Below are 13,555 nucleotides of genomic sequence, written 5' to 3' on the forward strand. Positions count from 1 at the left end.
ACGAAGTGTTTATCTAAGATATGTTAATTTGTTTGGGGGTGAAAAAACGTGACGGGCGTATAGCAAAATCGGAATCTACACAAAATTCTAAGAAAATTACCAAAAGAAAGTATGGGTCTAAAATCAAAACCTAGCTCCCGCTGTGAGACTTCAAAATAAACGTTTAAGAAATTTCACTGTCCAAAAAATTTAGACTTTTTGATTGGAACAGAATAGCGACCCTATAATTCTGAAAGGCCATGTTGAGTAGATCATTTTTGTAGAATAAACTTATAGTCAAGCTGGTCTGAATGTTTTTACAGTCGGTCAAAGTTGTAATTTTTTGATCGAACGGTGCATTATACTAACTGACAAAATTGTTGTAAGTTAATGTCTGAGAGAATTCTTATTGTCAGATTTATATTGTGGAATTTTATGGGGATCATTTTTGTGGAAGATCTTAATCCTCTAGCTCCTCTCATTAAGGGTCAATTTGACCCTTTTTTCGAGAAAATCCTTTAAAAAAGAACGTTTGAGGATTAAAATATTCTACGAAAATGTTTTTCCCGATTTTGACCCATTGAAGGTCTGACTTATTATGGCATTATATACGTCGTTCTAAAGGTCTTTGAAATATCTATCATCAGATATCCATACTAGGATTGCCCTTTATAAACACCAGTTGGATTTTGTCCGGTCTCACTCCTCAGTATGGTGAAAATTGGTAAAAACAATCATCCTGAAACAATTTTAGGTAAATCGGTTGGGGTTAAGACGTTTTTAAAAGAATTTACAATGGGTAAAAATGCAATTTTTCAGTTTTTGTACAAATTTTACCATTAAAAAATTACTTTTGCAATTTAATTTAACAAGAAATATAGGAACAAAATTAACATATTTTAATAAATATAAAAATAAAAGCTCATTTATTAGGGTGGGTCGAAAATTCCAAGAAATTTTCCCAAAGAAACCATAGGTCTAAAAACAAATCCTATCTAGCGCATTTCGTCTTTTATCCAATGATATTTCAGTACATATTTTTTAATAGTTTTTTTTATTGGATAAAAGACGAAATGCGTAAGATAGGATATGATTTTACACCTATGGTTTCTTGAGGAAACTTTCTTAAAATTTTCAGTAGATTTCGTTTCTGCTATACGATTTTTTACTTTTTGATCGTCCATACAATTCGACCTGGCCTATCATTTTCATTATCATCATATATCCATATTTGCTTGCATATGAGTTTTTGGCTTCGTGGGATATCGTTAACCTATTAGTAGGTATAACCAAAAAAATTTATTTTTTTAATGGCAGTTTTAAAACTATATTTTCAAATTTTTAAAAATTTTGTTAAACAAATTTCAGAATTTTTGATCAGCTCATTTGGGATTTATTGAGGACATAATAGGGAATAAAAATGTGAAAAATTTATGAAAATATCTCCTATAGTTTTTCAATACCTGCGATTTAAATTTTGCAATTTTCGAGAAAAAACTAATTATTTGGCCATATTTTTGGGGAATAAGCTCACTGTTTGAATTTAACTAGAGACTATTCAGAATATTACAGTCCAGAGAATTCTAAATATACTCTGTAGTACTCTAAAACTAAAACGTTAAACCTTAAATCGTAAATGTCAAAGGTCAATTTTTTCAATATTTGGAATTTCTAATGGAAAGATAGCAAAATGTTATATATTTTTGGGCCTATTTTGATGAAACTTAAGAAAAATGTACCATGAAGTCTAGTGTTTATAATAATAGCACAAAAATGGAAATTTACCCTTAGAGATGGTATGTGAAGACTAGGGTGGCCCTTAATAAACGAAAATTGGATTTTGGCCATTCTCACCCTCCACTTCGGTGAACATTAGTAAAAAATCATCCTGAAAAAATTCTAGGTAAATCGGTTGGGGATAAGACGTGCCGCAAGCCCTCTGAAGTTTTGAGATGCATTTACAAGGGGAAAAAATGAATTTTTTTCAGTTTTTGTAAAAATTTTGCCATTAAAAAATTACTTTTGCAATTTAATTTAAAAGAATCGAAATGTGTACGTAATTGTCGTTCTAATGAGACATAAAAAACAGAAAATCCAACTTTCGTTTATTAAGGGCCACCCTAGTGAAGACCGGTCAAGTAGACGAATCGACACCAAAATAAGAAAATAATGTATTTTGAAGAAATATTTTTGAAGAATTTGTAAAAACCTTTAAAATTTGCATATTTAACCCATTTAGTGTTTATTACAATAGAATCGAAAACCATTTTTGGAAATTTCGTTTAAAAAAATTTTGAAAATGTAAAATTTGTATTTAATCAAATTAAAATGGGTTATCAATATCAACTTTTTTTATATTTTATGCTAAAATATCCATGGCAAAACAAAACAGAAAAACAATTTTTTATAAAATTTTTTTCAACAGGTAATTTTTAAAAAATTCGAATCTTCAAAGAAAATATATAGCCTCTTAACGTTGTCCGATTAAGCTTAATATTTCAAATTTTGAATTGCAAAATAAAGGCCATCCTAATGCAGACATTTAATAGACTTTAACTATACTGCTTTCTCGGTGGTAATTGCACATTTTATGTATAGAATCTTTTACTTAATATAGTCTGTGATAGATCATGGAACTATGTTAAACGAACTTATTTTGTCATTGATATTATAATACTGGTCACAAAATGTTATTCAAATAAATTCATCATATTTTTCACCACTGTTTTTTGTATTTATAACTTGTTTATTAATAGAACGATTCTGATAATATTCAATACCAAACTGCTTAGGATAATGATAAATATTTTAAAATAACTCTCACTAATTTCGGTTCAACACTTTTGACATGAGGGTGTTTTACACAGACAAAACGACGAACACAGCCAAAACGACTTCGAATTTCATATAGATCAAGAAAATTAAAATTTTTTGGGATCTTAGATGTCTTACATAAGAATTTTGCAATTTAGCTATAACCTCATTTAACAAAGCTATACAAATTAATATTTTAGAGTAGTAAATTATTAGAAATTTTATTTTATTTTTGCAGGAAATTGTTTAGGTTTTTCTGCATAATTTCAAATAATTCCAAATTAAACAGAAAAATAAACATTATCCAAAAACATTTTATTACTTTAAAATACAAACAAAGCAGTTTGTAAAAAAAAAATAAGAACGAAAAAAATGCATGTATTGTTAAATACTTATACAAAACTCAAATGTAGTAAATCTGTTTTAAATACCCAGAATTTTCATTAGTTGGTGTCTAAAAAGAAGCTTTTGTTTTTGTATGAAGAAAAAATGTTTTGTTTCATTGAAAAATATTTAAATAAAACAATATATTATTCCAGCTAAACTAAAATTTAAGCAAATACCTTTAACATACTTTCATTAGTTGTGTTTACTTTACATTACATTATAACAAATGCCTGAAAGTATGTTTTAGTTATTTTTAAAACTGTGAATCCTTTAAATATGCTTTGTTTTTTTTTTGTATACAGTTGCAAGCATATGTAAAACTTGTTTGGTATTTTGTTATATCATGTTGTTTACCAACAAAACTAACACTAAATATGCAAATAAACATTAAACAAATAAAAAATAATAATAAAACAAATTTAATATTATATTGTTTGAAATGTTTCAACACTTGTTAAACAATGTAAACTTTTACTTTATTTTTAATCAGTTTTTTTCTGTTTTGTTTTCAATTTATGCACCTTGGGGCTCATTACAAGCTGCATAAATTTGTTTTTATTTTCCCTTTAACTGTAAATAGATTTTTCATTGTTAAAGAAGTGTTAGATTTTAAAATGTCTCAAATTATAATATATAAATTTGAATAAATAAAAGAATGGTAAATTGATTTTATAAATAAAATTGATTTGTAAATAATAACTAGTTATTAAATTTTAATTAAAATTATTGAAATAAGTTTATATAAAATACATTGACTGCGAATTTTCCCATAATTCCGTTGATCAACAAAAATTACACAGCAACAAAAAGGAAAACATTTTGGAGGCTTTTTAAACCACTACATATTTTCGATGTTTTGTGGTTCTAGTAGTACAAATATGGTAAAATTTTTTAATTCTATGGATAGATTTTTTTTTAATTCTTTTTTCTAAAATTGAGAATTTTTTTAGATGTTTCTCCACATAATTTATGATAACTCAAAAAGGGTTAGTCCGATATTATTGATGTAAACTAAGAAAAATTCATATTTACATAGCCTTTAATCCGTTTATATATTATGTTTTAATCGGCTCAGTCGTTTCGGAGTTATAATAACAAATCAAGGCAAAAAATATATTGTTTACATGAAAATACCAAATTTTTGTGTTTTAAAAAACTCATGAAAAATCGAAAACTGCAGAAATTGTTCAGGTTTATTAATCTGTCGCAAAGCCGCATATAATAGCAACAAAATGCAATATTGGAGACAAAAATCGATTGATTCTTTTCAATTTTTTTCACAATTAAGTGAATTTGCTCATTTTCACAAAATTTGACTTTTATGTTAGATATACTTAAAATTGAGTAGTTAATGTTCTTCTTTCGATTGATTGAATATTGAAAACATTTTCCCCACGCTATGTACAAATTTTCACATGTACAAGGTGGCGCAAAAGTAAACTTCCGATGTTTTTGTTGGCTGTAATTAAAAAAATTATTTGTCAAATAAATAGTCAGCAATATTCCGCGTTCTGTAGCAGTGTAGTGCAACATTGTTTATTAACGTGTATTTCGCATGTGTTTACTACACAAATGTCAAAACAGAACTGACATTAGGGGCCAATCGCAAAATTTTTAGCATTTTCTGATAGGAGGATTACTTTTGCGCCACCTGTTTTATTGCGTTTTAATCGGCTCAATAGTTTCGGAGTACTAATAACAAATTGAAGCAAAAACAAGTAAGAAAGTATGGTCGGTCAAGCCCGACCATATAATACCCTACACCAAGTAAATGAGTAAAAATATTTTTCTTTTAAAATATCAATAATTTATATTTTTGAGTGATTTTTGGAAGTGGGCCTTATATGGGAGTTATGACCAATTATGGACCGATCACCATAAAATTAGGTCGTGTGATTTATGTCTATATTAAAGTTAACTATGTTGAATTTTATGTGTTTACCAACATTTTTAAGCGATTTATGCACGTTAAAGTGATTTTCGGAAGCGGGTCTATATGGGAGCTATGACTAATTATGGACCGATCGTAACAAAATTTGGTGACATGAATTTTGTATATATAAAACTTATTTGGAGCGAAATTTGTGTAGATACATAGAAAAATTCAACATTTATGACCGATAAAGTCCAATTTCGAGGGGGCATTTGTATGGGGGCTAGGTGAAATAATGAACCGATTTCAGCCAGTTTCAATAGGCTTGGTCCTTGGGCCGAAAAAGTAATATGTACCAAATTTGATCGAAATATCTTCAAAATTGCGACCTGTACTCTGCGCACAAGGTTTACATGGACAGCCAGCCAGCCAGCCAGCCAGCCAGCCAGCCAGCCAGCCAGCCAGCCAGCCAGCCAGCCAGCCAGCCAGCCAGCCAGCCAGCCAGCCAGCCAGCCAGCCAGCCAACCAGACGGACGGACGGACGGACATCGTTTAATCGACTCAGAAAGTGATTCTAAGTCGATCGGTATACTTTAAGGTTAGACTAATATTTTTGGGCGTTACAAACATCTGCACAAACGCATAATACCCGCCCCACTATGGTGGTGTAGGGTATAAATATATTTTTTATGTGAAAATATCATTTTTTTTTGTTTTAAAAAAATCACGAAAAATCGAAAACGGCAGAAAAGGTTTAGATTTGTTGCTTTATCACAAAGCCACATGTAATAGGAACCAAATGAGATATCGATCATAAAAATCGATGGATTATTTTCGAATTTATTCGCAATAAAGTGAATCCGCTTATTTTCAGAAAATTGTATGGGCGTACAAGCGTGTCCTTTGAGCGTAAATTTTACATGTGTTTTGTTATTGTAACAAAAATTTTAACAAAAACAAAACACATGTAAAATGTACACTCAAAGTACACGACTGTGTACGCACATACAATTTTCTGAAAATATGCGAATTAACTTAATTGTGAATAATTTCGAAAGTGATCCATCGATTTTTATGGTCGATATCTGATTTTGTTCCTATTATATGTGGCTTTGCGACAAAGTAACAAATCTAAACAATTTCTGCTGTTTTCGATTTTTCATGATTTTTTTAAAACAAAAGAAAATTGGATATTTTTACATAAAAAATATATTTTTTCCGAAACTACTCAGCCGATTGAAACACAATATATTTGTGAAATTTTGTACATAGCATGGGGAAAATGTTTTCATTATTCAATCAATCAATCGAAAGAACAACATTAACTACTGAATTTTATGTATATCAAACAAAAACGTTTAATTTTATGAAAATGAGCGAATTCACTTAATTGTGAATAAATTCGAAAATAATCAATCGATTTATATCTTCAATATCTCATTTTGTTGCTATTATATTTGGATTTGCGATAAGCAATAAACCTGAACAATTTCTGCCGTTTTCGATTTTTCATGAGTTTTTTAAAACAAAAAAAATTTGCTATTTTCGCGTAAAAAATATATTTTTTGCTTCAATTTGCTATTATAACTCCGAAACTGCTGAGACGATTAAAACGTAATATATAAGCAGATTAAAGGTTATGTAAATTTGAACTTTTCTAAGTTCACTTCAATAATATCGGACTAAGCCTTTTTGAGTTATCATAAATTATGTGGACAAACATCTAAAAAAATTCACAATTTTAGAAAAAAATTTTTAAAAAAATCTATCCATTGAATTCAAAAATTTTACCATTTTTGTACTTAGGTAACCATGATGCATCAAATCCATATAGCGATTAGTGAAGCCTTTTTTGCTGTTGATCTGTGTTATTTATGTTTACTGCGAATTTTCCCATAGTTCTGTTGACCAACAAATATTATCGATTTGAATATCTATTAGTTTTAAATTAACGAATTATTTTGCTCAAAATTTTGAAAAGAAATTTATTATAATATTTAGCACATGTTTTTTCTCTGCGTGTATGTGAAATTTCATTGCATTTGTATTAGCCTGTTAGAAATGGCAGATTTTTTTCCAAAATGTGTTGATTCTCCTCAACTGTGCAATGGAAAATTATCTTTTATGTTTCAAAGCAAACTTGTTTAGAAGAAGTAAATCCAACTGGGAAAATTCCATAAATTTAAATAAATCTATATCTTAAGGCTACATACATTTCACGCTAATACATATTGTATTTTGTATGGTTCTTTTTATTCTTATTTAAAAATAAACATTATCAACTTAATAGAAATACTTAATGTAATGGAGTATAACTATAAAATAACATTAATTGTCTTATAATAATTGAAACCAAAAATGATTATTTTTACTACCTCAGACGGATACTTCTTTGGTAAATTTGGAACGATCATTTAAATTTAAAACCAGTTTGTCAGGACGTTTGGCTTTGCCATTGCTGCTGCCATTGGAACCATTTGTTGGCTGTTGTGATGGTTGTGGTGGTGGTTGTGATGAATGTTGCGGCGACTGAGTCGAGGATGCTGATGGTAGCGCTGTCGTTGTCAACTGTATCGTGGTGGTGCTGGTGGTGTTTGGTTCTAATAAGGCATTTTTGGATTTTATTGATTCCGGCTGTGATGTGGAGGAAGTGGATGATGTTGTTGTTGCCGCACTGGTCGTTGTTATGTTGCCCAATGATAATGATATGCACTTAAGTTCTATGGTGGCTGTGTGGTGGGGCTTTAGCGGCACCCGGGTTTCACTTTTACTGTGCGATAAACTGGATGATAAGTCATCATCTCTGATGGCATTGGCATTTTCATCATCTTCAGTCTCATCGTCGTCATCCTCATCTTCGTCGTCGTCATCATCATCATCATTGTCACTGGTATCAGTGGTTGTGTAAAAAATTATGTCATCGGTGGAATATTGAGTTTCTTCATCACAGTCATGTGTTTGTTGCTGTTGTTTTTGTTTTGTGGAAGTTTTATCTGAAGTCGTTGCATTTGTTGCAGGCTTGCATGATAGCAATGATTTAGGAGTTGCTGCTGCTCCTTTGGAATTTTCAATATCTGCTATTAATTTATTACATTTACTGCTTAATCTACTTAATTTTCTATGTTGCTGTTGCTGCTGCAGCTGTTGTTTTCTACCAGCTGCTGTTGCTTTTCCCAAAGCTTCTTTTCTTTTAAATTTATTTTTACAATTATCACAAATTTGTTGTTGCTGTTGCTGGTGTTGTCCCATATGGCTAAGGGGTTTGCTTGCGGCTCTACAGTGACTCTCATCACCGGGTAAACTAACAGAACTCCAAGCCTTAGCATCTTGGCTATGATGCAATGTTGGCTTCGCCGCTGCCGTTTGTCCTGTTCGTTTGCGTGTTGTACTGGGTGGTGTATTGGTAGCTGCGGTACGTTTTGTTATTCTTCTTATTGTTTGCTGTTGCTGTTGTTGCTCCTGCTCCGTTAGCTGATCCAGATCATCCGATTGGGAGCACATACAATCTAATTTAATATTTTTAAAACTAATACTGCCCTCTTGTTGGGGCGAACCCAATATTTCGCATTTATTGAGTTTGGCGGGAGAGTCAGTGTGATGCAATTGATCTCTACATTTCTCATAGCAACGTCGGCATATGATATGTTCTTGTTGTTGCTGCTGCTGTTTTATAAGCTCTTGTTCCGCTATGCAGTTGCCAACTATTTCCGTATTTACAGCCTTCTCCTCCCATCGTCCAGTGGCGCTGGTAACTTTCGTGGGCGTTGGTGTTGATGTTGTAACTGTAACCTGGGTGGACGGCAATGTTATGGCTGGTATTGTTTTCATTGCTGCAACATTGTTATTTGTTGTCGTTGTCGTCGTCGTTTTCATCGTTTTATGTGGCACTTGTAGTTGTTGTTGCTGTTGATATTTTTGCATTTCTGTATTCAAGGATAGCAGTGGTAGTGCTTCCGGCTTTTGTGGACGTACAGTTAATTGATTTCCACCTAGACTACTTCTGCCTGCTCCCTGTGCGGCTGCAGCTGCAGCTGCTACCATTACCATGCTACTGGGAGTTTTTAAGCCATCCAATAGACTGGAAATTGTCATCACAGCAACACCCTTGGGTGGAGCCATTTCCTGTATACGTTGCAATTGCATACTCAATTGTCGTACTTCCTCCAAAGCTTCTTGGTCAGATAGTTTGTTTTCTGCAAGAAAATTTCAAGAATAAATGAAGGTTTTATATATGTGACGGCTATAGAGAGTTAAAGCAAAAAACACTTTAAGTAACACACTGTAAGTTGTATGCAAATTTAAACTGCTGTATGTTGATGATAAATGACAGAAAAAAACCTTAAAATTAATTATATTCTGACACAGAAGATTCAGGATATAAAAGTAATATGAAATAAAATAAATTCAATCAAGGCCGGCCATATTATACACTATATACTAGGGATGAAAAACGGGACTGGGTTTTACAAATCCCGGGATTCGGGATTTTAGAAATGTAAATCCCGGGATTTTTCGATTTTTCGGGATACCGGGATTTTTCGGGATTTCGGGATTTTTCGGGACTTCGGGATTTTAGTTAAACGTCAAAAACATCAAATTCAACAATAAAAACTATTAATTTCATTAATATATTTAAGTAAAAATATAAATCAAAAACTAATGCATTAAATTAAAATAAATGGTCCATGATTTCCCCTAGCTCCATACAATTGTCCCCCGGAGTACTGTTTGAGCAGTCATAAATATATTGATTATGCGGCAATCCTTATAAAATTTTGCACAAAATAAGTTGTAAATACTCTGAAATTATACTGTAGAGTACTGCGGAAATCGGGCTACATTTGCCCCTAGTCCCCTTCAGAAAATAACTTGAACATAAATTTCGTAAAAGTGTAAATTGTGTAAAAGCCTGTCAATGCAAGGGATACGTGCTGCTCCCTGATTGAAATGAAAAAATCTGGCTGCGTTTGGATTTGAAGCGAGATTAGTATTATAAATATGCTGAAATTTAGCTTTCTAAGTATTTCGGGTGCTTTATAAATCTTCCTAAAATATAAAAAATCTCATAAAATTTCGGGATTTGTTAATCCCGAAAAATCCCGGGATTCTTTTTCACAAATCCCGGGATTCGGGAAATCCCGATCCCGGAAAATCCCGGGATTTAGACCGTCTCACTTTTAATTTTTTTTCGAAATTCCTTCATGAACATCGATTTTCTTAATCTACTCTAAACACCAAGAATTTTGGTGTATAACACTTAAATATGGATGAACGGGAAGTGGTCTCTCAAATCGCTTTTTCGTGTTTTTAGGCAAAATGCATTTTTTCCAAAAAATTAAAAAATCTTGATTTAGTAATTTGCTTCTAATTTAAGCAGTTCATAACGGATTTGAACTTTACATGCATTAGAAAGCTAATTCAATTTCCTAAATGTTTCTTAAAGTAACATTGCCATTTTGTTCGATGGTTTTTTATTCATAGCATTACAAATTCAGATTTTATAATACAGAGATTGATGTTGGTTTTTTATTTTTTCAAATTTGATAAAATTGTACTTTTGTTGGACGAAATGGCATCCGCTTTAAAAGTGTAATATTTTTGAAAGACGGTTAAAGGGAATCCCACAATTTCTAAAAATTGGACCGAAAATCCCAAAAATGGTATTTTTTTCAATTTTGCCAATAGGGCCTACATTTCCATCGGGGCTGGGAAAATACTTTATGGTTAAATTGGGAACACATGGGGTTTTCCAAGGCTGCTTTCCGTGTTCTGATCCCAGCTTTGGGATTATAGAACATGTGGTCCAAATTTGAAATTTTGATAAAAAATAGGTCAAATTCCGAAGGGCATAGGGACAGCATAGTCGAAAAATAGGACATATTTATACCCTACACCACCATAGTGGGGAGGGTATTATGCGTTTGTGCAGATGTTTGTAACGCCCAAAAATATTAGTCTAACACCCACCTTAAAGTATACCGATCGACTTAGAATCACTTTCTGAGTCGATTAAACGATGTCCGTCCGTCCGTCCGTCCGTCTGGTTGGCTGGCTGGCTGTCCATGTAAACCTTGTGCGCAGAGTACAGGTCGCAATTTTGAAGATATTTCGATCAAATTTGGTACATATTACTTTTTCGGCCCAAGGACCAAGCCTATTGAAACTGGCTGAAATCGGTCCATTATTTCACCTAGCCCCCATACAAATGTCCCCTCGAAATTGGACTTTATCGGTCATAAATGTTTAATTTATCAATGTATGTACACAAATTTCGCTCCAATTAAGTTTTATATATAAAAAATTCATGTCACCAAATTTTGTTACGATCGGTCCATAATTAGTCATAGCTCCCATATAGACCCGCTTCCGAAAATCACTTTAACGTGCATAAATCGCTTAAAAATGTTGGTATACACACAAAATTCAACATAATTAACTTTAATATAGACATAAATCACACGACCTAATTTTATGGCGATCGGTTCATAATTGGTCATAGCCCCCATATAAGGCCCACTTCCGAAAATCACTCAAAAATATAAATTATTGATATTTTAAAAGAAAAATATTTTTACTCATTTACTTGGTGTAGGGTATTATATGGTCGGGCTTGACCGACCATACTTTCTTACTTGTTTTTATATCAAAATGTTCTTCGTAAACATACTTTACAAAAACACAAACAATTTTTATATGTTCTTAAAGAAAGTTTTTTTTTTGTTTTAAAAGAAAGACTTAAGTCACCTTTTCGCCCAAAAAACAGCAAAAATCTACTATTTTTAAATTGAAAATCGTTTATTTTTGGATCCATAATTGCTCTAACATCTTTTGTATATTATTGGCGATTTAGTTGTCTAACTAACAAAAAAAAATCGATTCCATTCGGTCCAAAAGTACTACCTATATTTTTAAAAAAGCGGACCAAGGTATGGCAAAATTTTAAAATTTCAATTTTGAAATGCGTATAACTCGGAAATTGTAAGAGACAAATAGCATATGTAAACATGTTTTTCAAGACCTAGCCAAGCGCTTTCCAAAAATCAGATGGGAAACAAGAAATGGAACGTGTTTAAAAATTTTACAAGTTGATGGTACCCTACTTTGAGCCCCATAGCGCCGTCCCTGGAGCATTTGTAGGGCGCATTTTAAAAGATTAAACTCGAATACTCCTGGCTACCCTTATGTTAAATTGTATCCCGATCGGACCAGCCGTTTAGAAATGCATGATTTATTTCCAAAAAATGTTGATTCTGCCCCACTGTGTAGTGATGGAAAACAGACAGCAAAATGATTTGATTCAAGTCTTTTTAGCATTTTCCCAAAATGCATCCAAACTGCAACCAAAGTACAATTTTAACAAATTTGAAAAAATAAAAAACCAACATTAATCTCTTCTTACTTTATATTAATGTATTTATGAAATTGATGCAAATTTACAAATAAACAACTTTAGTAATTTCATAATTTTAACTAAAACTGCAGTTTTTCTTAACCGAATGCTACTGTTATTTACATCAAAATCTTCATTTTAAAATTTCCTACCATACTGCATTGACAGTAAATAAGAGAAGGTAAGCAAAAATTAAAAAAAATGATAAATTTGTATTTGAAAATCTGAAGTGTTATACACCAAAATTCTTGGTTTTTAGAGTACATTAAGAAAATCGATGTTCATGAAGGAATTTCGAAAAAAGTATAAAAACTGAGACGGTCTAATATACATATAACGAAAAATATTGAATTAATGGATCGAGTTAATGAATGGAAGGACAAGCGGACGGACATCAATTAATCGATACTGAACTATCAGAACAAATGTATTATCATTTTGATATACATAAAATTGAGTAGTTAATAATCTTCTGTCGATTGACGGAATTTTGAAAATATTGCCCACATGCTATGTACAAAATTTTACATATATACTGCGTTTCCATCTGCTCAGTAGTTTCGGAGTTATAATAACAAATTGAAGCAAAAAATATATTTTTTACAAAAATACATTTTGTTGTTTTAAAAAACTCATGAAAAATCGAAATCGGCAGAAATTTTTCAGATTTATTACATTATCGAAAAGCCACATAATAGGAACAAAATGAGTTATCGCTCATAAAAATCGATTGATTATTTCCTACTTTATTCACAATTAAATGCTTACAAGTTTGTTCTTTGAGTGTAAATTTTACATGTGTTTTGTTGTTGAAACAAAAATTTTAACAAAAACAAAACACATGTAAATGTACACTGAACACGCTTGTACGTACATGTAATTTTCTGAAAATAAGCGAATTCATTTAAATGTGAATAAATTCAAAAAAACATCAATCGATTTTTATAATCGATATCTTATTTTGTGCCTATTATATGTGGCTTTTCGATAAAGCAATAAATCTAAACAATTTTTCTCATTTTCGATTTTTCATGATTTTTTTAAAACAAAAAAAAATTGGATATTTTTACATAAAAAATATATTTTTTCCGAAACTACTCAGCCGATTGAAA

The 13,555-nt window shown here is 31.4% G+C and overlaps 1 protein-coding gene across 1 annotated transcript in view; it reads right to left on the bottom strand.

Moving 5' to 3' along the window:
* Nucleotides 1–7,429: 7,429 nt before the first annotated feature.
* LOC135961325 (serine-rich adhesin for platelets-like) overlaps nucleotides 7,430–13,555 on the bottom strand; it is an 86,326-nt gene continuing 80,200 nt past the window's right edge. Inside the window, exon 11 of the mRNA XM_065512821.1 lies at nucleotides 7,430–9,246. Within this exon, the coding sequence (XP_065368893.1) occupies nucleotides 7,430–9,246 (1,817 nt within the window). The remainder of the gene's footprint in view (nucleotides 9,247–13,555) is intronic.

The sequence above is a fragment of the Calliphora vicina genome, chromosome 5, assembly GCF_958450345.1.
Source record: "Calliphora vicina chromosome 5, idCalVici1.1, whole genome shotgun sequence".
NCBI classification, from domain to species: Eukaryota; Metazoa; Arthropoda; class Insecta; order Diptera; family Calliphoridae; genus Calliphora; species Calliphora vicina.